The sequence below is a fragment of the Magnolia sinica genome, chromosome 4, assembly GCF_029962835.1.
Source record: "Magnolia sinica isolate HGM2019 chromosome 4, MsV1, whole genome shotgun sequence".
In the NCBI taxonomy this organism is placed as follows: Eukaryota; Viridiplantae; Streptophyta; class Magnoliopsida; order Magnoliales; family Magnoliaceae; genus Magnolia; species Magnolia sinica.
In genome coordinates this window covers 62,236,731-62,262,293 of record NC_080576.1, presented here as the reverse complement: position 1 = coordinate 62,262,293, position 25,563 = coordinate 62,236,731, and the positions used below count along the sequence as shown (strand labels likewise).

Genomic DNA, 25,563 nt, shown 5'->3' with positions numbered 1-25,563 from the left:
GTTTAGCAACAAATCAGCAATAATATACCCACCCTAGTGAACATGGAGATGATGACTTTAGCCACCTCATAACTCTATGCACGGTTTGAGGCACAGCTACATAGGTACAATGAAGGCACTTGTACATTTTTACTTCTTTTTTACTTTTAAATGTATTAGTTGTGTTTTCATATTTATCCTATATGATTTCTAAATGATATTGAAAAGGAGGAGAAAGAAGAGGATGAAAAGATGAGAAGAAAGGAGAGAGATGTTTTAAATGAGATGGAGAAAAGGGTTTGCTATATATTACAAAAACCCTCTCTTGGGTTGGGCTTAAGTGCCTAGGCCCAAGGCCCAATTTATTCAACTCGCTATTTCTTATTGATTCAACTTAGTGCTACACTTATTCGACTATGTATATATCATGTATTTCAACACTCCCTCTCAAGCTGGAGCATATATATCGATCATGCCCAGCTTGCTACTAATAATCACTCCTTGTGTACGTGGCCAAGACTTGGTGAATATGTTTACTAACTATGTTTTGGATGGGACATACTGGGTGAGAACTTCCTCGGATGTTATCTTCTCTCTGATGAAGTGACAATCCACCTCTATGTGCTTTTGTCCGTCCATAAAAGACCGGATTATTGGCTATATGTGATGATGCTTGATTATCACAGTATAGAACCATCAATCCTCCATTGAAGAGCTGAAGTTCCTATAGAAGCGATTGAATCCATAATAGCTCACATACCGCATGTCCCATGGCCTTGTATTTCGCTTCAGCGCTTGATCTAGCGACAACTGTTTGTTTTTTTATTTTACTTTTCTAAGACACTAAGTTGCTCGTTACAAAGGTACAGTATCCTGATGTTGATCTTCTATCTAAGACAGACCTACCCAATTAGCATCTACATAAGAATCGATTTTGAGATGCCAATGAGATTTGTAGAGAAGTCCTCGTCTAAGAGCCTTTTTCAGATATCGAAGGATACAAATGATGGCTTTCCAATGTTGAATTTTGGGTTGATGCATGAATCTACTCATGACCCCAACTAGAAATGAAATAAATAAGCTTCCCAACCAGTCTTTTGTATTGCTCTGGATCTTCATGTACATGCTAATGTTCTAAGCACACATGTAATTGTCAAATTTTGTAGACAAAATATGATATAGATCTTCAGTGCACTTCAGTCCTCTACAACACTTCAAGAGCGCGACTTAACATTTCAAGAATTGAAGGTTCAGAATGATTTCAAGTAAAAGATCAAGTGTATGCCAACCTAAGATAAAAATGACCTTAGAAAAGACCATGGAATATATACTTAATTTGTGAAAATTTTACATAAAAATTTAAGGATGTTCGACCAACCCAACTTAGCTCGGGTCAGCCCGACATCAACCTAGGTCAAGTTTCCAGCAGCCTCAATTGTAAAATCAGTTAGAAATTCGGCCAGTCCAACCCGGTGTTCGGCCAGCCGAATTTAACTCAGGTTAGCCTGAGGGTGAACCGGGTCAAGTTTACAGCAATGCATTATTTCGGATTTCAGGGGAATTCAACCAACCGAATTTTTGATAAAATCAGATCTGGCGAAATCTGATAGTCGTTGGAACAGTATCGTGGAAATCTAGCCAGCTGAAGCAAATCTTAGGCTGGCCGAAAGACCAAAACCTTTGGCTATAAATAGAGACATTTTCTCATCATTTTAAACACAAAAAGGTGAAATAATTCTTCCTCAAACAAATATAGAAAATCTAGTCCTTTCCAAGCTATTTGTGTGATAATTCTTATTTTGTTTATAGTCTATTCAATTCCCTTTCTCAAGTAGATTTAAATTCAATTAGAGAGTAACTCAACTTGAGATTAGAGAATTGAATCTGCAGCTTTTAGAGTTTTATTCCTTGAGAAATTATATATCCCTAGATCCTTTCTGGTTGAACATACATTGATTCATCATCATCAAAGAAAGAGGATTGCTACATTGATTGAAGCATCTACAAGGCTTCATCAGTATCTTTGCATCGAAATTTCATCCTCAAGAAGATAAGTATTCGTTTTGATTATATTTCTTTCATTTGGGTTTGTTGAGATTGCTCAGAAATCTCATCGGGTTGTGTAGCAGTTAGGCTGTGAAAATTGAAATTGCGGATAAACCGCTATTAGTGAAGTACGGAATTATGTCCAAGTGTCCTAAAGCGGGGTGAATAGGAGTTTTCTAAACTTTAATCATATTTTAAAACAAATACTAACAATCAAGCTCTTATCAAACAGGATTTAAAAAAAAAAAAAAAAAACATTCACAATCAAAAGTTAGGATAGTGAAATACACAAAAGTTGCATTGCATCAAACATGTAGTGTGCAGAAATTAATCATATCATGAATCAACATAACATAGACAAAAGTATGTATCACAAACACAACAGTATATAGTGGTTCGGCTACGTGCCTACTCCACTCCCAGCAGACGCACTCAACCCATGAGTGTACCGAATTTCACTATCCAATGGTTTTAAATCAGGTTAACCATAAACCTTCACAACCTACACAAGGTTATCTAAGGTGCCTACCCAAGACAACCTAAGGTGCCTGCACAAGGCCACCGACAATGCCTACACAAGGCAATCACAAATGCCTACACAAGGACAATATATGTATTCTCTCGTCGAAGGCTTACGAAAGGTATTAGCGAGTTTGTAGAACCAAACTCTAAATCTCAATCCTACACAAGGAAAGGGCTTCAGATTCAATGGACTCTAATACTTTTAAGTGAGTGAGCCCCGTTTTAGCACATGTTGATGAAGATCTTCCTATTGATGAAGAGTCTTCGGCTCCCTTGAACCGCAACCGCTTGTAGATGCTCCAATCGAGGGTACCGAGGTTATTGGGTTAGGGTTTGGTTTGATCTACTATAGTTAATGATAGGTCTTTAAAAGCTAGAGAAGATTCTCAAAAGCAAAGCATTCAAGGATCCCAACATAATGATTTTCCATTAAAGAGTGCTGCTAGATGATCAATGAAGGCTGAAGTTCATAGTTCAATCAAGGCTACGCATATACCAATAAATGCCTTAAAGCCATGGATTGAATGATGAACTCATATGGGAAAGAGGGCTTGAGAGAAAGGGTATTAACTATAGCAATCACTATCTCAAAGCTCTTTTCAATGCTCGCTCACAAAGCCAAGAAGCAACCCCAAGTGTTATATAGAGTCAAATCCCAATGGTCAAAAAATAGGCAGAAATCTATCATTGTTCATGCCATCGAAGTTGCCTTCGATGCCATCGACATCCTGCACCAAGATTTTCAAATAGATGCTGGACAGATTTTGTCCGATGCCATCAATCATCCTTCGATGTCATTGAAGGGACCTTTGATGTCATCGAAAGATGGCTCGATGCCATCAAAATTTTCCTTGAAACATACACTTTGGTCGATGGACAATTTGAGCTCAATTTCGATGTCATCGAACATGCTTCGATGCCATCGAGATTTGAATCTCGATGTCATCGAAGACATTTCGATGCCATCAGGAATAAACTGATTTTCCTTTGAAAACTCTCTAGACAATTGTGTCCATATTTTGATGTCATCGATCAGACTTTCAATGCCATCAAAATTTGAATTTCGATGTCATCGAAAGGTTTACAATGCCATCGAGAATTATAGGCTTTTCCTTGAAAGCTTGCTAGACAAACTGGTCCAAATTTTGATGCTATCAAACCTTTTTCGATGCCATTGAAAGTGGTTTAATTGCATCGAAAACACTTAAGAGTTTTTCAAAGCTTGCTGGAGATAATTGGCCATATATCGATGTCATCGAAGTGGGTTCAATGCCATCGAAACTTAAGTTTTAATGTCATCAAACTTCCTTCGATTCCATCGAATATATCCAGGATTTTCACAGTTTACTTGCTGGACTGTTTAGCCATTGTTTCGATGCCATAAAATTGGTGTTCGATGCCATCAAAGATGTCTTGATTGCACTTCAATTGCAATCGACAGAACATGAATATTTGCCAATTGATTCATTCTTCACAAACTTTAACTCTAAATCTAAGCTTATCAAGGGTTTTGCAAACATAGTTTTGGGCAAGTTTAGACCATTTTAAGTTGGGCTTTTACCTGATAGGGTTTGGTTAGGGAAGTGAGGCTTAATATACCTATGTAGCGCACTCGAACTTCTTCAACTTGGTGAGTCTTTGGTCTTGTAGTCTTCATATGGAGCTCACTTGACTCTAAAACTAAACTCACACGTATATTGACAAATAATGGTACTTTCAAAAATCACTTGAGGTTTTATTGTGGTAAACCTGTGAAAATCACAAGAACTATAAGAGGTTGTTGAGGTGATTCTGTGAAAACCTTGAAAATAGTGGAAAGCCAAAATTACTACTCCACGTAATTTTGGGAGTGGAGTAGGTTTGTGTTAAACACTGAACCACTATAATTCTGTGTATTGTGGTGATTGATAATCGTATTCTCTACTTTTATTATTTTAAAAGATTGGTTTCAAGGACGTCGTGAAATAAGGTTGTCTTGCCTAAAGTTTTAGGTGAAGGTTGTCATACGACTTAGATGAAATCGAGGTTTCAATATCTTTTGCAATTGAGAATATATTTTCCGTGATTGATTATCAAAAATTCACGCCCCCCACCCCCCCAGGACATCTGTATCTCATCTCACACTTCAAATGGTTTATCTTGACCATCAGAAAGCCTGGTGTTTAGATCCATTGGAGTGTCACATGGTTCTCATCCCGAGAAACTAGTTTCTTTTAATAGATCCAAAACATATTTCCACTAGGACAGGTCTATCCCTGCGGCCGACCAAGCAACTTCAATGCCCAGAAAATATTTTAAATGGCCTAGATCCTTGGTTTGGAATTTTTCTTTCATATGTTGCTTGACTTTAGTTATGTCATCCTAATCATTTCTTGTGATAATTATATCATCCACATATACAATCAATGCTAGCATTCCTTTGGACGTCTTCTTCATGAACACAAAAAGGTCTACACGACATCTCTAAAAGCTAAATTTTATCAGAACTTGGCTAAATTTGTTGGTAATTACGGTCCTTGCTGGCCGCTGTTCCAATCGAGCACTCTCTTTTCTATCCAATTCCGTCTTACCAACTGACGACTAACTTCTTACCAACCTGCGAAGGGTTGTGAGGTTGGACCAGGCACGAAGAATGCATGGAAGTTGCTGGCCGGTGGCCAAACAAAATGGGCAAGCGCGGGCGGTCTGGTGTCCGAGCCGATTGGTCAGACGACGACTACTGAACTTATTAGATTAGCATGGGGATTGTTTTAACCCATAAATGGCTTTTTTGAGTCGACATACTTTCCCATTCTTCCCCTGAGCAACAAACCCAAGAGCTTGCTCCATGTATACTTCTTCAGCGATGTCACCATTTTCAAATGCATTCTTAACACCCAATTGATAAAGCATCCACGGGAGAGGTGAGTTTAGCCACAGGAGAAAAAGTATCCTCATAATCTAGCGTAGCAGTTTGAGTGTAGCCTTTGGCTACCACTATTGCTTTCAAGTGTTCAATAGATCCATCGGGTAGGTATTTGATTGTGAAGACCCAACGACAACCAACTGTTTTCTTTCCGAGAGGCAAAGGAACCAATGTCCAATTACCAGTACGATGCATAGCGGACAATTCCTCTTACACAAATCTTCACCACCCCAGATGTGCAAGTGCATCATGAATGAAGATAGGAACCACATCACATGACAGGGCTAAAGCATATGCATGAGGAGTAGGATGGAGACAATTATAAGAAATAAAGTTGGAAATTGGATGTAAAGTATATGAGCAAGCACCTTTTCAAAGAGAGAATGGGAGATCAAGGTCGGAATATGATGAACCGTCAAGTGCGAGATCCTCAACCAATGGTGAGTGTGGCATGCATGAAGTATGTGATCCATCTTTGTCACTTTGGGATGATGAAGTTGGAGTAAATGAAAGGGATGGTCGCGGGGTAATGTCAAAAGATGAGGTGGGTTTAGAATGATCCTCCCCACCCCCCATGAGAAAAATAAGGAACATCCTCGAAGAATGTGACATTAGCGCTTGTCAATCTGCGATTAGTTTGAGGATCAAAATACCGATACCCCTTCTATGTGCGGCGATAGCCAAGAAAGATGCACTTGGTGGCATAGGAATCAAGTTTATCACACCATGGATCACTTTTGTGGGCAAATGTTGTGCATCTAAAGATACAAGCAAGTAAAGGAAAGGGAACACCATCAGGGAATAAAATAGAGAATAGTGTTGGTCCATGAAGAATGGAAGACAATTGCCGGTTGATCAGATGACATGCTATCAAAACAGCGTCACTCCAGAAATGTTTGGGGACATTCATGTGGTAAGGAAGGGCCGTGAGACCTCAAGGAGGTGTCGGTTCTTCCGTTCTGCAACCCTGTTTTGTTGGGGTGTATAGCTACATGAAGTCTGATGGATAATGCCGGCAGTTGTGAGGTAGGTATAAAAGTTGTTGGACATGTATTCCAACGCATTATCAGTACGTAGACATTTAAGTGCAAACCGGAACTGATTTTTGACTTCAGCATGAAATATTTTAAACATGTTCAGCACCTTTGGAACGATCATGCATTAAGAAGATCCATGTCATACAGGAAAAGTCATCAACAGAGGTAACAAAGTACTGAGATTTTTGCAAGTTTGGTATGCAAATGGGTCCCCACACATCAGAGTCAACTAGGGAGAACGGAGAATGGCTGCGATTAACAGTTCTGGGTAAAGAAGTAGATCAAGTGTGCTTTGCTAATTGGCATGCTTCACAATTGATGGAAACTATTTTGGACAATGAAGGGACAAGTTTGCGAAGGGATTCAAGAGAGGGATGACCAAACCTAGCGCGCCACAATAGAGGTGATATATCCTTGTTGTTTCGAGCATTAAGAGTGACTCCAATATCCGTTGGTTCAAAGTAGTATAGACCATGTAGTTCACGTCCTCGACCAATTGTCACTTTTGTTTCAAGATCCTAAAAAACACAATGGAGAGGATAAAATGTGATTGAACAGTTCAAGGATTTGGTTAGTTGACTAACCGACATGAGATTTAGAGGAAGTTTTACTGCATAAAGGACAGAAGATAGTACTATATCTGCATTAGGCGAGACAATGCCCTCACCAAGGATAGGAGAAAAAAGAACCATCAGCAAGTGAAACAGGAGGGTCAGGGTAGGGAATGGAGGTGGTAACAAAGGTAAACAAAGACTTGTTTCCTGTCATGTGATTGGTGGCACTAGAATCAATCACACCAGATGCATTTAGCTTGTTACCTGAGGTGGCTGAAAAAAGTTGCAAAGCAAGGAAGAGGGTTGGCCATTGCGGTCATTTTCAGAAGCTTGTCAAGATCAGCCCGAGAGATTGTCACAAAATCTGTCCAAGTATCTTCCATCCTTAGTAATGATGTAACGTTTCTCACAAAAAAAAAAAAAAAAAATGTAGCAACAAAGGAGGGCTAATAGTGAGGCCATGTTTATCCTGGCTCATGACTACAACCAGCAAACAGAACCACTAGGTCGACAAAGACACAGGCCAACAAGAAGGATCAGTGACATGGATCCGGTGTTGCAATCCTTCTACAGTTCAGCACAGATGAATGGTCCAGTTGTACAATGAGATGAGCCCAACTGGAGGCGAAGATCCGAGCCAATGGATATCTGGCCCAAGAAAAGAAGACAGCCCAACAGAGCATCACGGTGGTCCAGTCCAAAATCCAATGGCAAAAAAAAAAAAAAAAAAAAAAAAAAAAAGGACAGCAGCAGCAATCTGTAATTGTGCGACAGTGACCAATCACATAATCTTTTTTCTTTTTTCTTTTTTTCTTTTTTTTGGTATTGGTTAGCACATTAGTACACACACAAACCCCAATGTTAGCCACACCCCACTTGGGAATCGATACCAAGACCAATCACATAATCTGCGAGGAGAGATCACCACCAGATGTATGATTCTGTAACCTCCAATCTGCAACAGATCTGCTGAAGCTGAAGGCAGATCTGTGGGAGATCCATCACTATCTGGCAGAAATCTGAGAAGTGGGCCAGTATGTCTTCTCTAGGACAGCAGCAACGACCTTCAATGGCGGAGATCTGCTTCTAATGAACAGCAACAATTGGATCTATTGACGCGATTTTGAACTGGACAGCATCACGTTAGGAGGATCCAACTGTTCCAGGGAGATGGACAACATAAGTCATCTCCGTGCCATTAATGGCTGGCAACTGTGCAGAACCCAATTGGTTCTGTAAACAAATTTGGATTCCTTACACCCAACCAAAATTAGATTTGGTCGAGTTTGCTGGGATGATGAAGAGTACGAGATGGGATTAGAAGGCTTGAGAATATGGAAAGATCAGAGGTATGTCTCCGATACCATGAAAAGGAGGAGAGAGAAGAAGATGAAAGATGAGAAGAGAGGACGGATATCCTGAATGAGATGGAGAAAAGGGTTTGCTGTATATTGGAAAAACCCTCTCTCTTGTTATTATGTAAAGAGGCCAGCCATGTACATTCCGTGCGTGGGTCCTTGGGTCCGGCTTAAGTGCCCAGGCCCAAGGCCCAATTTATTCAACTAACTATTTCTTATTGATTCAAGTCAGTGTTACACTTATTCAAACTATTGTATATATCATGCATTTCAACATAAATGAACTCATTTTGGATATAATTGCATCACTTCTGTTAGATAGCACATAGTTTAGGACCCTACACAAAGGAAACTTATTATGTGTATTTGTTTTTTTTTTTTTAAAGATCGTTTGAATTCTCAGTGTGTAATAATGTCTTTTTTAACATCCACTGAAGTTTCATTGATTCAATTTCCCAATGTTTACGAAAAAAAAAAAAAAAAAACAAGTGATACATTTCATATTCCAATGCAATACCAATATGTTTTCATATCCCAAGGATGAGATACATGCATCGATACCAATATTTTGAATCACTAATTGGGAGCTCGATAGAGAATGCCAAAAGTCCTCCCAATAAATTCATATTCACATGAAGCTTCAATTGGCAATTTACATAAATACAAAAATTACAAACACAAATAATATCAAAGTAACGATACAATCTAAGGCATATTTCTGAGTGCATCTTCTGTAGAATACAAATACATAATTGTTTATTCTTTCCTTAATTTGTCATATATAAGGTTAGTAGCCCTCCTTAAGGGACTATCATATGAACAAAATGTGTTCTAGTGTCCACAGATGAAGTCAACACTCTCCACCCAACCGCTTGATGAAGGAGAATGTCAAGTCCTCATGAAAGGTGGATCTTTCCAAAGAGATACGAGAATGGAAAGTGTTAAAGTTTGATTTTAAAATACTAGATCTATCAATTAACATCAAACTCCCGATTAATGAAGGTCATCTATGATGCTAAGAACATTGAGATCTATGAAGAGAGAGAGAGAGAGAGAGAGAGAGAGAGAGAGAGAGAGATTACAACTTCATGAACATGGAATATGGTCCAATTCAATGATTTAAATATCGCTATCGATGCCTCTATCCAATGGCATCAACTCTTGATCATAATCTCATGCTAGCCTAACACGTGAACCACAAGATCTCAACCATCAATTGCCCATCAAGAACACTTAACAGTAAAAAAATAAAAAGAAAGAAAGGAAAAATTCATGGTTAAAAACCTTTCAATTAAACATTTAAAATTTAAAGTGCAAGGCCCAGCTAGAAAACCACTTGATGAACAGTCCGCTCACCAAGATCTGAGCCACTAATATTTTCCCCCAACCGCATCCTTGATGCATGTACGCAACTACCCATATGTTCGACACTAATATAACCTCACAGGGGTGAGTCAAAGCACAAAACACAAGGAGCTTGTTCTCCCTATAAGACCTCGGGAATAAGGATTAGTCAAAGCAAGTACATAATCAAGTTGATCCGATCTGGGCATGATGGGTCTCCCAAACTAGAGAGTTGATTCGATCCTCCAATGCAAGTGCTCAACCAAGCCTAAATACAAGAACATGTATTCCGTGAACACTCAAATTCCTATATGGGGTAGGGCTATGGCACAATTATCCCGATGGTGGAGACCTTCAATCCCAACTTTAGTTCCCTCACACAAGATGAGCTATTAAGCGTTCACAGATTTCCCAATCCTGCTACCATGGTCATGGACCTTTGGGTATTGAGATCCATGAAACATAACTCGCCCTTGGCTAGTGGTCTTGTGCAAATTCACCTTCCCCTAGGACAACTGAATCCCTCCCTGCAACCTGTAATATCATGGCTGGTAAGGTTTCCGACCCATTAATCATGGCATCCATGGTGTAAACCAAACAAATGGTCATTTTCAAACATGGTCATAGCCATCATCATTGGCTTTCCAAGGCACATAAAACCAACACTTCCTACTGCAAATGAACATCTTGGCCGACTGAGACCATTCCAAATAGTTCTTCCCATCAAGTTTGACAATGATGATCATTAACCCTAGGTGGTGGTATTATTGACTCGACCCCATAGACATCATGGTTTTCTGATTACTTGAACCTATATCGTCTCCCATACTGCCGTCTTACATCTACAAACTTGAAAATTGAAGAAATTTAATCTACCTGTTAGATTTACCACATACCTCCCAGATCAGGTAATCATGAATTAGATGGGGTGAACGGTACCAGGAGACAGCGACAAACAACACTGATGCGGGAAAACTAGCAAATATCGGAGGCTAAAGCCAACGGCTAGTTACACTGGCTAGATGTGCCAATTAGGTATGCTAGCCGGCGCACCAAATATTGTTGCCAATGGGAAGGAGAGAGAGAGAGAGAGAGAGAGAGAGAGAGAGAGAGAGAGAGAGAGAGAGAGAGAGAGAGCGGAAAATTGAAATAAGGAACAAAGTAAAGAATTTTTTTCTCTAGGTGTGGATCTAATCCAAAGGTTCTAATACCATGTAATCAATCAAATGGTATGAGGAGGAGACGCAGAGAATGTATTTTCGAATAAGAAGTCTAGATGGTTGTGTAGAGTTTAGATTAATCTTCCACACTCTTAAACCCATAAAAAAAATGGTGTGGTGTCCTGAGGGAGCACCAAAACATAACCCACGCCATGATAAAAATAATAAAATACCCAACAAATACATCTACATCCATACACACGAACACACAAGTACACGATCTCCTACTGTTACATTGTATTATATCATGAGGAACTAGTTATGGAAATTTCCATTGAATATGAAGCCATAAAAACCATGTTAGTGAGGAAGAACAATGGGGGATCAAAACTTCAGACAAAATCCCAAATTTTTTCCTTGTAAAGCTTTTGAGCTGACAAGGTTATAAATATGAGCATCAATAAACAGCATGTAGGGATCAGACAAGTAAACGAACATAGAGATTCAGCTATATGTATAACAAGAGAAAGCTACATGCCATTGTTCTGTAACAGTAGCCCCACCTCATTCACTCGACCATAAATCCCACCAGAAATAACCTATATTCTAATGCTACTATGAAATAAACATACAAGTGCAAACAAATCTTTAAAGGGTAGCAGTCCAGATTTCATCATACCAAGTAACCAAGTCTTACTAGTTACAAATCTTAGCTACAAATCTTTAGTACACTTCACCTGCATAGCACCTCTCATATTGTGCGAGCCTCCACAAATATCAATTAAAATAGACCAGCTTATGTGATTAGGATAGAGCCCCACTGTCCTCATTTCATCCATCAGAGCTTTTGCATGGTAGTAATCAGTACCACAAGCCTTCATCAAAATGTTATATGTTGCAATTGTGGGTTTAAAGCCAACCACGTTAGTGAAGCATGAATGATGTTGATCGACGTTACAAGACATCTGAGTTACTCCATTTTTACTTGCATGCTCCACACCCATACCGATATGTGAAAATGCATTCCTATTGCGCACTTTAGTATGAGCCTTCTGGAACCCACTTGTCATCCAGGAACGGAAAAAACGAAAAGCCCTGTCATATTGGCAGGACTCAACACAAGCAGAGAGAAGGATGTTGCAACATTGAGAATTAGGTTCACAACCAGCATGAAGCATCTCTTCAAAGACCTGAACGGCCTTCTCCACTAAACCCGCATTGGCAAATGCACTGACCAATGATGACCACGTAACTATGTTAGGATTGACGCCAGCATAAAGCATTTCTTCTTTTATTTTCAATGCCATTTGCCACATTTTGGCATCTGCAAAGACCTGGAAATTCAGAGACAAGTAAAGGTAGAGATATTTTAGGAGAAAAACCATGGCAGCAAGTTACACAGAAGAAAAACCTAACCAAGATATGTAAATGCAGTAAAATAGCAATCAGGGTCCAGGCATTAATTAAGAATATGATGCTCCTATATATCATTCAGATGAACCTTTATAATCGTGCTGTACGTGATAATATCCAACTTTAGGGCCCCTGTTGATTCCATTTGCATTACTTCCTTATATATGTCTTGAGCCAAATCAACTCTTCCAGCAAGACGGCATGCCTTTAAAAGTATATTATAAGAAGCGACATCAGCAGTAACACCTATGGCCTGAATATATCAGTGAACAAGGGTTAGCAAAGTTGTGTCAGTGATAAGAATACAGGACCTTATATTTAGCCTCGTATTCAACTAGATTCCCTTAAAGTATACACTGAATTGATGGTTTGGAAGTGAGCTACAGCAAATGTCATTGGGACTAAATTCCAGGGCAAAGGAAATACTAAAAGTGCGAGGTTGATCACAGCCAGTGGTGCAAAGAAAGAAGAGAACAACTCATTCTACAACCCACAAATGATCTCACTAGACAAGGATAAGTGGATGAAATGTCAGCAATAAGCATGAATTGATGGAAAACTCAAATAAATGTGGATGAAATGTCAGCAATAAGCATGAATTGATGGAAAACTCAAATAAATAGAATGATAATCTTGGGGTACTCCATTAATGAGCAGATTTTGGGGTTTCCCCAAGAGCTCTAAATTTGCATGTTTGATGTTGACTCACACTTCTTGACTTGATTGTCCCAAAGAAATGATATTCTAACTTCAGTTGTAAACCAAGAAACCCTAATTCTATTCAAAGAGCACTTCTTGATTTGACATGGAAGTTCACTTAGGAAACAAGTTTCCATAAAACGAACCCATTGCTTTGCCTTTCTCGACTCAAGAGCTCGACAAGATCCTCTCAAAGATGTGGACAGCTAGGGCATTAGGGGTGAATAGTCTTCGACGCCGAGGCTCCTAAAAAGGGTTGCAGCTAGAACCTTTTTAACAAGGGTTGCGGCTAGAACCTTTCTCCCCTCTCCTCGCCATCTTCTCAAAGAGGTATGCTACTACCTACTACTCTCTCAAGTTGAAATCCGAAAAAACTCTATGCTTTATTGCCTTTCCCGATTGCATCCGATCCTACATGCATGCAATATTGTCAAAATCGTTATCATATCACAAGCCGTAATAGAGCTTGAATTGTATTGAATCATAAATCATGAGAATTCTTTCTGATTTTCTTAAAAATAGAAAAGAAAAAGTCAGGAAAACTATAAATAAATCATGAAAAAATAAAGAACTAATCAATCATCCATTTCCTATCAATGTGCACCAAGTACTACATGTCATGATATTGGCAATTGAGAACTTGCGTATGGTATACATATTGTGATAATGTTAAAGGATTCTTGTCTTTACTTCATGTTTTATGCTCAAGAACTATACCTTAAAAACATACAAGAGTCTTTCAATAATTTTTCCCTTTCAAGCGTAGAATCACATTGGAGAAAGTGGTATTTGATTCTATTGACCACTCCCTCACTCCTTCCCTCCCTCCTCTAACAAATAAAAGATCTCAGTTGAATTACTTCAACCATTTGATGATATGGCTCTGTTTCTTTGAAATGATTTCCATAACCTTTGTATAATCAAAGGTTTGAGATATTAAATCCGAGAGTATTTTTTGGGAATCTCCTATCCAACTGGAGCCCCGTCATGTAAACAGTTTGGAATATTGGGAAAATAATCAAATCCAGCAACTTGAGTCCCAACATTTCTCATTGCAATACCCCGGGATGTATTTAAGCAAGTCCCTTTCCTCCATCTCTCTACTTCTTTATTATCTCCTCTACTCTCTCCATGTGTGTTGCATGTGCAATACCCCCTAGTCTCCAGTAACCCTTCTTGACTAGTGTCATTTCCTACTCCATGTTTCCAGAAACATTTAGCCAAGAAAAGAAAATGGATTTCCCTTTACCCAAAAATCCAACATGGAATTTTCTTAAATTATTTGACTCACACTTGACTTACCAAAAGCATCCCTTCTATAACTTGTAAACAAAGAAACCCTAATCCATGTCCAAGCAGACTTCTTGCTTTGAATAGGATATGAAATACTTGAAACAAAACTAACCAAACTATGGAAATTAACTTCAAGACTCGCGACCTGACTTCTTACTTTTCTAAATTCCAAAGTAGAACCATAACCCAACTTGACCTAACAACTAACGAACCACTGATTCACTCAACTCAAGGGCTCAATGAGGATTAACATTGACAAACTTTCTCAGTAAATTCGGCCTACTTATCCTTGATCCTTGTAGGCCCCTTCCATTCTTCTTTCAAGGTCATGAATTGGGCCCAACAATGGAGCTCTACTGCCTCTTCAAGGCTGTGTTTGGGACCTCCTTATCCAGTGCCAGCCAACTACTTCATCATCATCTAAGGGTTATCCTGGTCAGGGTCGACTACATGAATCGGGTTCCACCTTTGCACTCAACCAAAGACAATATCCTCATAAACCATAGGTTATCAAGTCTTTTCAAAATTTGGACCATCAAGTCTCTTCATCAATCAAAATATGAACAAAAGGTAAAGCTCAAGCAATGGGCCTGTCCTAATAATCATATTCCTTTTCTTTTTTTTTCTTTTTTTTCTTTTTTTTCATGTTATTCCAGTCTTGATCTTTACTCTGAGCAAGTAATGCACCCAACAGAAGATGAAACAAACGAGGAAGGAGTTCCAGTTTATGTGTTGTGCATAGAAAAATTCCCATACCATTTACATGGAAAAAGAGGAACTTCAACAAAACCCTTCTAAAGAGGAGCAACATTAAAAAGGGATATAGCATTACTTGCATACGCTTGTAGACATGCAAAGTGTAGTGCAAATCATGGGCATTGACATTCATGAGACTGTTGAAAATGTAAGTATTTGGAGTGACATTCTGAGCAAGCAACTCCTGAAAAAAATAAAAATCAAAATGTCAGATTATTTAAAGGGATTTTTACATATGGCCGCCTGCCTTTTTGGCTATGGATCAAAAACCTCTCACTTTTAAACTATTTCTCAAAATCCACCTATGGTTTTCACAGTTAGAAATTGAACTGCTAATGAGTTTTGTATTTTTGTATTGAAAAAACTGCCCTTTTTACTGCACTTGGCAACCTCAGATCATGCGTTCAATCCCCACTGTTTCCTGTCATTTGGCCCACTAGAGCTTTCTACCGGCCTCATTTTTTGGGCCTTTGCCATAAAATGAACTGGTAAAACAAATGGACGTGGCGGATTTGTCACAAATACCATGTAGGCCCACGAATGTTTCAACAGCGAGCGCTCAATCCCCAATGTTTCAAGTTCATTTGGCCCACTTAGCTTTGAAACCGCCTCATTTTTTGGGCCAAACCTCAAAATGAGATGGAAAAAACACATGGACAGAGTGGATTTATCAAAAACATCATGGTGGGCCCCACCTAAGGTCGAATAACCCTTCCTAGGTCTTTACTCTCCACCAAACCTAGCTCACACATTGACTGGCGTTGTTGTTGTTGATTGTCATGCCATCCTAACCCCAACCGTACGCGAGGCCCACCTTGATGTTTGTGAGAAATCCATCCCTTCCATCTATTTTCCACCTCATTTTAGAGAATGGGCCCAAAAATGAGGTAGATCTAAAGCTCAGAGTGGGCTACATGTCCCAAGATGTTTCAACGGCGAGCATTCTGTTGGAACATTTATTTGTTATGTAGGGGTTTAGTTGTAAATATGCAGAGTCTTATGTGTAATTTTATATTTCTTAAGGGGTTATGATGTAATTTGTAAATAGGGGAAACCCTACATATAAACAGAATAAGAAAAAGAGGTTGCTCGTGTTTTGAGCTCTCTCTCTCTCTCTCTCTCTCTCTCTCTCTCTCTCTCTCTCTCTCTCTGCAACTTCTACAAAGACTACTTGGTACAAGAGCTTTATTCGGTCAGTTCTATGTGAGATTAAGGATCTATACACAAGGAGCATCGAAGCCCGAAGGATTTGTAACACAGGAGGCTGCCAACATTAGTCGTACGGACGTTGATGTCAGCCGTACGGATCGATTTGGGTTGAGATCCACACCACTAGATGCGGCTACACTTTGTCATAATTTTCTCGATTCATTTGGTATTTTTTTTATGACTTTTATCATTTTTTTCTGAAAAACGGCCCCAAATCGTAAATTTCTCAAATTTCTTTTGAATCGATGGTTTTTAATCCTTGGAATCCACCCATTATGGACCGTTTTTTATGCTCTATCAAGGAATGCTTCCCTTGTGCAGATTCGAGACGTTTTTATGCATTTTCTGAGCAAAAACGTGGGTCAGCTGGACCTTTTTTTGTTTTTGGAGGTCTAGCGTATACACCGGATCTCGATGTATATCCATGCTGCTGGTTTTTCTCATACTACTTCAGTTTATGATATTTCTCCACCTCTTCTTCACATATCCATGGATTCCAAGTCATCTGGACATAGCTCCAAGGGGCCCTCTCAATTACCTCCACAAAATTTAGTGGGAACAATTTTCTTTTGTGGTCCCGAGCTGTCCTCATGTATGTTATTGGCAAGGAGAAACTTGGATTTCTTGCTAGCACATCCAAGAGACCGTCTACTTCTCGATCTAGTGATTCATCACAATCGTCCCAAATTGACACATGGGATTCCTCAAATGCTATTGTTATGGGTTGGATCCACAACTCTATGGAACCGGGTATTGCCTCTTCCTATTTCTTCTATAATTTTGACGTCATTCTATGGAAATCCCTCAATGAGACATATGGGACCATATCTAACAAGCCTCGTATCTTCCATTTGACCATTGAACTCTATTCTGAGAATTTGTCAGTTACTGAATATTTTGGTGCACTAAAGAGTCGTTGGGAAGAACTAAGTCATCTGCAACCCTTAAGTGAGCTTCCAGATAGCCACAATGCAGAGATTGTGAGGATACAGGAAGAAGAAGCAAAAAGATGTAAATTTTTTGCTAGATTAAACAGTGAATATGAGGCCCTCCGTACCCAACTTGTTACTACAACTCCATTTCCCTCTCTTCAGGCAACATATTCTATTGTTCATACTGAGGAAGCCCGCAGGCGAGTGATGTTAGCACCTGCTGCTACTCAGGAAAGGACTGCATTTATCTCCACCATTGTCTCATCTGGTGACCAAAGTGGTGGTTCAGATTCTTGAGGAGGTTTTATCAGAGGACGAGGTCGTGGTCGTGGCAAGTTTATGTGCATCTTTTGCAATTGGTCCAGACACACCCGAGATCGGTGCTTCAAATTATATGGATGTCCTACTATTCATGTTGCTACTTCTAATTAGATCGAGACCATATCTGACTCTTCTGTTGGTTGTCCACTTGATATCTCTCTTGTCTCCGATTAGTTGGACACAGTTACCATGACCAGAGCCGATGTTATGTATCTTCAGCGCCTTCGGATGCTTCAAACCTAGTACGTGCCTCCTGCCACTTCTGCTTCACAGCCATCTGCTTCCTCATTCGTTGCGACCACAAGTACTTTGACTCCATGCCTCTTCCACTCCTGCGACCAAGATTATTGATTCAGGGGCATCATATCATATGACTAGTGAGCACACTTGTCTTATTCCATCTAGTTCCTCTACTTGAAGTCATATAGTACATCTAGTTGATGGGACTTCTACTCCTGTAGAATCCATTGGCTCTGTGTCTTTTTCACCTAATCTCACATTTTCCAATGTTCTCTATGTTCCTAAATTTCATGCAAATTTGATCTCTATTCATAGCCTTACAAAAGCCCTCAACTATTGTGTGATTTTCTTCCCTTCTCATTGCATCTTTCAAGATTTAAATAAGAAGAGGAATATTGGTGTGGGCAATGAGCCTAGTGGTCTCTACTTTTTACATCATGGGGAGTTGTCTGCTAGGAGTGATGCTTCATTGAGTTCTTTTACTTCTGTTTCTCATTGTTTTGAGTCTAGTCAGGAGTCAGCTATCTTATGGAATGCGCGACTTGGTCATGTGTCTTTCAAGACATTGCAATTTTTTCTTCCTAAGTTTAATAAGTTGAATGATGTTTCTTTCCAATGTGAAACATGTCAATTTAGCAAGCATGTCCAAACCTCATTTCCTGCACTTTCACGTCGTTCTAATAAAATGTTTGCTTTGATACATTCTGATATTTGGGGTCCTAGCCTTGTTACTTCGATTGATGGTTTTTCATACTTTGTGACTTTCATTGATGATTTTTCTCGTGTTACTTGGGTTTATTTGATGAAACAGTGTGACAAATTGCCACGCTTGTTTAAGTCATTTCATCAACTGATTAAGACTCAATATGATTGCAATATTCAATCCATTCGGTCTGATAATGGTGGTGAGTATATATCCCAAAGTTTCACATCTTATCTTCAAGAAAATTGCATTCTTCATCAGTTTTCATGTGCTTACACTCCGCAACAAAATGGAGTGGCTGAGCGCAAGAAACGCCATCTTCTAGAAGTTACTCGCTCTCTTCTAACTGGAATGAAAGTTCCCAAGTCATACTTGTGTGCTACTTTGTTGACTTCTTGCTATTTAATTAATCGTATGCCTTATCGTGTCTTAAATGCCAAGATTCATTTTCATACACTTAAGTCTGGTTTTTCTCTTTTTGGTATTCCACCCAAGGTTTTTTGGTGCATTTGTTTTATTCACTCTCTGGGTCCATCCCGAGACAAGTTTGCCAATCGTTCGATCAAATGCATCTTCCTTGGGTACTCTCTTCAACAAAAAGGCTATAAGTATTATGATCCATGCACTAAAAGGTATTTTCTGTCCATGGATGTCACATTCTTTTCATACAATTAAGCCTGGTTATTCTCTTTTTGGTATTCCACCTAAGGTTTTTGGTGTATTTGTTTTGTTCACTCTCTAGGTCCATCCCAAGACAAGTTTGCCAATCGTTCCATCAAATGGATCTTCCGTGGGTACTCTCTTCAGTACAAAGGCTATTAGTGTTATGATCCATGCACTAAAAGTTATTTTCTGTCCATGAATGTCACTTTCTTTGAAGATCATCCTTTTTTCTCTATCATGTCTAATCATCCAGATTTAATTGCCCCACATGCTCCTTTACCTATGTCTGTGGTTAGTGACCAGTTTGTTCCTCCTCCTGAGGCGCCTAAGTAGATTCTCACCTATGTTCGCAGAAAGTCGAGACAACCATCAATGCTCCAAGTAGCTCCTCTTCCTGCATTAGGTAAGTCTCTCAGTCCCACTTCCATTACTCATCCATCCTCTCATGTTGCTTACCTTGTATCCTATTTCTAACTTTGTTTCTTATGACTTTGTCTCTCCTACATATCATGTTTTCCTTACTGTCATCTCTTCCTCTTTCCAAATCAGTTGTTGAGGCACTTACAGTTTCTGCGTGGAAGCAAGCGATGGAGGCAGAAATGACCACCATTGATAAGAACGGCACGTGAGATCTTGTTTCCTTACCTGTGAGCAAGCATACTGTAGGGTGCAAGTGGGTGTATTCTATCAAGTATCAGGCTGATAGATCTATTGAACATTACAAGGTGCGTCTAGTTGCTAAAGGGTACATGCAAAATTATGGTGTTGATTATAATGAGACCTTCTCTTGTGGCCAAATTGAACTCAGTTCACCTTATCATCTCCTTAGCAGCCAATCTTTCCTCGCCATTATATCAACTGGTCATTAAGAACGCCTTCCTTCATGGGGATCTGACTAAAGAAGTTTATATGGATCTTCCCCCTGGGCTTCAGCTTAAGCCTTAAGGGGGAGACTGGGAAAGTGTGCAAGCTGAAAAAGGCTCTTTATGGCCTGAAGCAATCTCCAAGAGCATGGTTTGCCCGATTCAATTCTACAGTTCTCTCATTTGGCTTTAGGTGATGCCAGTCGGATCATACTGTGTTTGTTCACACTCGGCAAGAGAGCCAAACCATTATACTCATTTATGTGGATAATATAATTGTCACTGGAGATGATTTGGACTTTATAGAACATGTCAAACAGATGTTGAGTAAAGAATTTAAAATTAAGGACCTTGGTTTTATTCGATACTTCTTACAAATTGAAGTTGCCTGTTCATCCAAGGGTATCTTTATATCTCAAAGAAAATACACTGTAGACTTGTTGAATGAAACTGGTAAGCTTGGTACTTGCCCTGCCTCATCTCCTATGGATTAAAAGCATTCTTTACATGAATCTGAGGGTAATAGTCTGACAAACCTTGGCATGTATCAAAGATTGGTTGGGAAGCTGATCTACTTAACTATTACAAGGCCAGATATCACTCAGGTTGTGAGTGTTGTTAGCAGGTTCATGCATTCGCCGAAATCGTCACATCTTAATGCTATGTACCATATACTGAGATACTTGAAATATTGTCCAAGATGCAGTATTCTCTATGCTAATCATAGACATGTTCATATTACTGGATATTCTGATGCTGACTAGGCGGGGTGTCCAACTGACAAAAAGTCAACTTTTGGCTATTGTACCTTTGTTGGAGGTAATCTGGTGACTTGGAGAAGTAAAAACAGTTAGTGATGTCTAGATCCAGTGCAGAAGTAGAATATCAAGCGATGGCTAAGGGACCTTGTGAGATTCTATGGTTGAGATATATTATGGTAGAGCTTGGTTTCCCTACCAACTCTACTACTCCTCTCTACTGTGATAACCAAGCTGCCATCCACATTGCATCTGATTTAGTCTTCCATAAGGACAAAACATATTGAAGTAGATCTCTAATTCATTCGAGAGAAGATTTCCTCCGGAACGTTGTGCACTCCGTTCGTCAAATCAACTAAGCAGTTAGCTAACATTTTCACAAAGGTGCTCAGTTCTCCTATGTTGCAAGAGATTTCAAGCAAGTTGGGTATGATAGATATTCATACACCAACTCGAGGGGGAGTGTTAGAACATTTATTTGTTATCTAGGGGTTTACCTGTAAATATGCAAAGTGGAGTCTTATGTGTAATTTTATATTTATTAGGGGGTTATTATGTAATTTGAATTTGTAAAGAGGGAAAACCCTACATATAAACAGAATCAGAAAAAGAGGTTGCTCACGTTTTGAGCTCTCTCTCAACTTTTCCTCCTCTCCCATCTCTCTCTACAACTTTTACAAAGACTACTCATTCAATCCCACTACTTCCTATCATGTGAACCACTTGAGCTTTAGATCTACCTCATTGTTAAGTCCATGCTCTAAAATGAGATGGAAAATTCGATGGACAGGGTGGATTTGTCACAAACAACATGGTGGGCCCACCTACAATTGACAACCCTTCTGTTGGACTTAAATTCCACAAACCTTGGCTGGCGCATTGATTGACATTGATTGCCATGCTAGCCTAACCCTGACTGTACATAGGGTCTACCTTGATGTTTGTGAGAAATCCATCCCGTCCATCTGTTTTTCTACCTCATTTTAGGTATGGGCCCAAAAATAAGGTAGATCCAAAGCTCAAAGTGGGCTCCACAATGGACCCAAGATGCTTCAACGGTGTGCGTTCAATCCCACTGTTTCCTATCGCCTGACCCATTGAGCTTCATATCTGCCTCTGGTTTGGGCCCATGCTCTAAAATGATATGGAAAATCCAATGGACAAGGTGGATTTGTCAGAAACATTATGGTGGGCCCTACATATAGTAGATCAACCCCGCCAGCTGTCGAAACCTCTCTAAATCCTATTTATTGACTTGGATTTACATGCAACACTAACTCTGACCGCGCATGGGGCCCACTTTTGATGTCTGTGAGAATCTACCCAGTCCAACTGTTTTTCCAGCTCATTTTAGGCATGGGCCCAAAATGAAGAATATCCAAAGCTCAAGGTGGGTCCCACGATGTCTCCAAGATGTTTCTAACATTCAATCCCACTATTTCCTGTTGTCTGGCTCACTTGAGCTTCGGATCCACCTCATTTTTGGATTCATGACCTAACATGAGATGGAAAGTTTGATGGATGGAGTGGATTCATCATAACATCATGATGGGCCCCACCTACAGTCAGGCAACCCTCACCCTAACCTCTTCAAACCCCTTTTATTGGCATGGATTTGGGTGCCACCCTAACCCATACATAGGACCCACCTTGATGTTGTGAGAAATCCTCCCTGTTCATCTGTTTTGGAAGCTCATTTTAGGGCATGAGACCAAAAATGAGGTAGATCCAAACCTCAAAGTGGGCCCCACAATGGCCTCAAGATAATTCAACAGTGGGCGTTCAATTCTACTTTTCCTGCCGTGTGGCCCACTTGAGCTTCATATCTACTACGTTTTGGGCCAATGCCTTAAAATGAGATGGAAAATCTGATGGACAGGATGGATTTCTCACACAACTTCTAGGTCCCCCGAATATTTCAACGGTGGCATTCAATCCACATGAGCAAGGTCAAACAGTAATATCTACAGTCAATGAAGGGTAAAATGGATTTTTATACAGTTAATAGCTCCATCTGTTAAGCATCCGTTAGTGTAAGCAGTTGTATGACGTATATGAAATAGGTGGGCAGGTTTTGGGAAATAGTTTAAAAGTGGGAAGTTTTTGGTCCTAGACAAAAAGGCAGATGCCCATGTGGAAAAATCCCTTATTTAAATCTAAGGCACAGTGATAAATGAGGAAAGTTAAATAAACAACAAGAGCAAGCAATATGCATTTTAAGACACCACGATATATCAGAAAATATGCATGCAAGAATTGCACCCACACCACCTACTTACACCCACGCCAGCAAATCCAAATCCATTTAGATAAACAAATTCCATTACTATTTGCAAAACAGAAATTATGAAAACTTTTTTTTTATTCTGTAAAATCCACTGCATATAATTTTAGTAGTTTGTTTTAACAGTAGGTATTAAGGTAAAACTCAGCCAGGTAGAGACATGCTAGCCAGTCCCAAGCCTAGTTAAAGGAGGATGGAGAGCAGGTGACCGGCTAGTTGCAAAACTTATGGCAATAATCAGGAGAAATCCTGTTTCAAATCTTTGATTAAGCTAGTGTTCTTCCCTAGAAGTCACGATTTGTAAACCCTTTTCCGTTTGAAGTGTGCAAGGACCCATGAAAATATGTACCATTTCAAATCTGACTGTGTTTGGAAGTGTAGAATGATGGGATAGGGCTCCGAAGAAGCAAGACATTGCAACAGCTCCGGATTATGGTTAAAAGCAAGCAAGGGTTCTGACTCATGAATGGACAGGTGCATGTAAAGAAGCAAGTGCAGATGATGAAACTTCCTCTCGTCACTTGGAATGTGGCAACATTGTCAAGGTAAGAGCATGGAGTTTTTCAGTACAATGAAAAAGAGGACTGGAATCGCAAGCATGCTAGAGAGAAAGTGGAAAGGAGCAAAAGCCAAATAGGTTCGTGACAGCTAGAGGTTGTGTAGATCGAGAAGGATTATTACCAAAAAGGGGATATGGTTAGTTGTAGATAAAGACTTGAAGGGTAAAGATATTGGTTAGGAGAATGAGAAATGGGCTCTACCAATTAAACAGGTTTGAGGCAAGAAGTAATTGACATCATTCATTAGTATGCCGTGGTTTTAAATATTGGTTACAAGGTGTTCCATAAAGATAACGGTGGCTGTAATGGCCACCGCTGATACCATTACGATATGCGCCGTTACAGCCTTTTTTATTATTTTTAAAAAAAACCTGTTTCGAGACCATTACAGGTCCGTTCATGGCCGTTACGGGCAGTTTATTCTGTAATGGCTGTTTCGGCCTCGTAACACGTAACGGTTATAGCCATTACCGTTATGTAACGGCGATTACTGTTACATAACCGTTTCTGTATATGATTATTGGTTACCATATCAAACACCCCTGTTACGTGAAATAGAAGTGAACTAGTCCAATAAGGAAAAATAAAAATAAAAAATGGGGCATAAAAACCCATATCAGCCGATACATGCTAATATGCCCTGCATTAGCACTGATCCAGGGTCGTTATGGTCATTTTAGCCTGATATGGCCATAAAAGTCCATTTAAAAAATTTATTTTAAAATTCTCTCTTTTTTCCACTTCTTCGTTCCAACCATGAATGGAGCTTAGAAACTAATTTTAGACTAGATGTAAGCCTGTTTTGAGGATCAAAACACAAGACTTGACTGGGATTCAACAAATCGAATCGAGAAGGACCATTTTGGGAAAATCAAAAGAATGGTAAAACATCACTTTCTCTTTCTTTTCTTCTCATTTCTGTTGTATTCATATGTAATGGGCCCAAATCTACCAAATCATGCTAGATTTGTAATCAAATTTATCGTATTCAAACACCCATCTACCACCAAAGCCTCCTATTAATCATCAAAAGACACCATTAACACACTTCCATACATCAATCAAAACCCTCAACCAAAAATCAGTTTGAACCGATCCCCATAAATGGGTTCAATAGGCATGGTTGCCAAACCTGCTCCATAAAAGACATCCAGCTCCTCCAATACTCCACGAATCTATGCAATTCAACTTTCTGGAGTTTCAAATTTATTATATGCATCAGATAGATATAGCCAACGCCTTCTTAAAAAAAAACTTCGTTAAAACTATATAGGCCAAAATTGAAAACATTGTTTCTTTGGTTTTTTCTTATTAACTAGAGAAGTATCACCAAAAAAATCTTCAAAAAAATCACGATAAATATTATACATTCAAGATTTACTACACTATAGTTTTCTTTCCTTCAAAGGGACCAATGAGCGTCTGGTGTTAACGCCATCCATATGGCTTGATGACAACATATCACTCTACACTTTTAGGCCCATTATTTGAAAAAATGGTCCAATTGCTATAACCATTAGATCGACGGAACCAATTAACAGAATAAAGAAGAAGGAAAAAGATAGGAAGGAGGAACGAAGAAGAGAAGAATAGAGAGGGAGGAGAGAGAGAGAGTTTTAGGACATAACGAGTGCGTTAGCCCTTTTTTTTTCTTTTTTTTTCTTTTTTCTTTTTTTGAAACTATGATGATATTTCATAAAAGGCCAAAGCCAAGATATACAAATGTACAAAAATACAACTGAAATGACTAAAACAACCACCCAGAAAAACTGGCCATAGAGGTAAGCATTCTACGCTTCCGCCCACTCCTTTACATTGAGAATTGCTCTTCTGAAGACTTCTATTGCTCCTCTCTTTTTATCCATGAAGCATCGATCATTTCTTTCCCACCATAAAGCTCATAGAATTGCTAGCAAGCTTAATCTCCACATCCTTTTCCCAACTTTCCCTATCCCCCCACCATG

The 25,563-nt window shown here is 39.3% G+C and overlaps 1 protein-coding gene across 8 annotated transcripts in view; it reads right to left on the bottom strand.

Annotated features, from left to right (window-relative positions):
• The window catches only part of LOC131243157 (pentatricopeptide repeat-containing protein At5g02830, chloroplastic), a 123,248-nt gene that overhangs the window by 46,490 nt on the left and 51,195 nt on the right, over window positions 1-25,563 (bottom strand). For 4 of the 8 annotated variants that reach the window (XM_058242295.1, XM_058242289.1, XM_058242296.1 and 1 more), the window contains exons 4-6: window positions 15,143-15,250; window positions 12,407-12,571; window positions 11,643-12,239 (exon numbers count right to left, since the gene is read on the bottom strand). In XM_058242295.1, the coding sequence (XP_058098278.1) occupies window positions 11,643-12,239; window positions 12,407-12,571; window positions 15,143-15,250 (870 nt within the window). The remainder of the gene's footprint in view (window positions 1-11,642; window positions 12,240-12,406; window positions 12,572-15,142; window positions 15,251-25,563) is intronic. The other 4 variants (XM_058242292.1, XM_058242297.1, XM_058242290.1 and 1 more) reach the window with 4 other exon arrangements.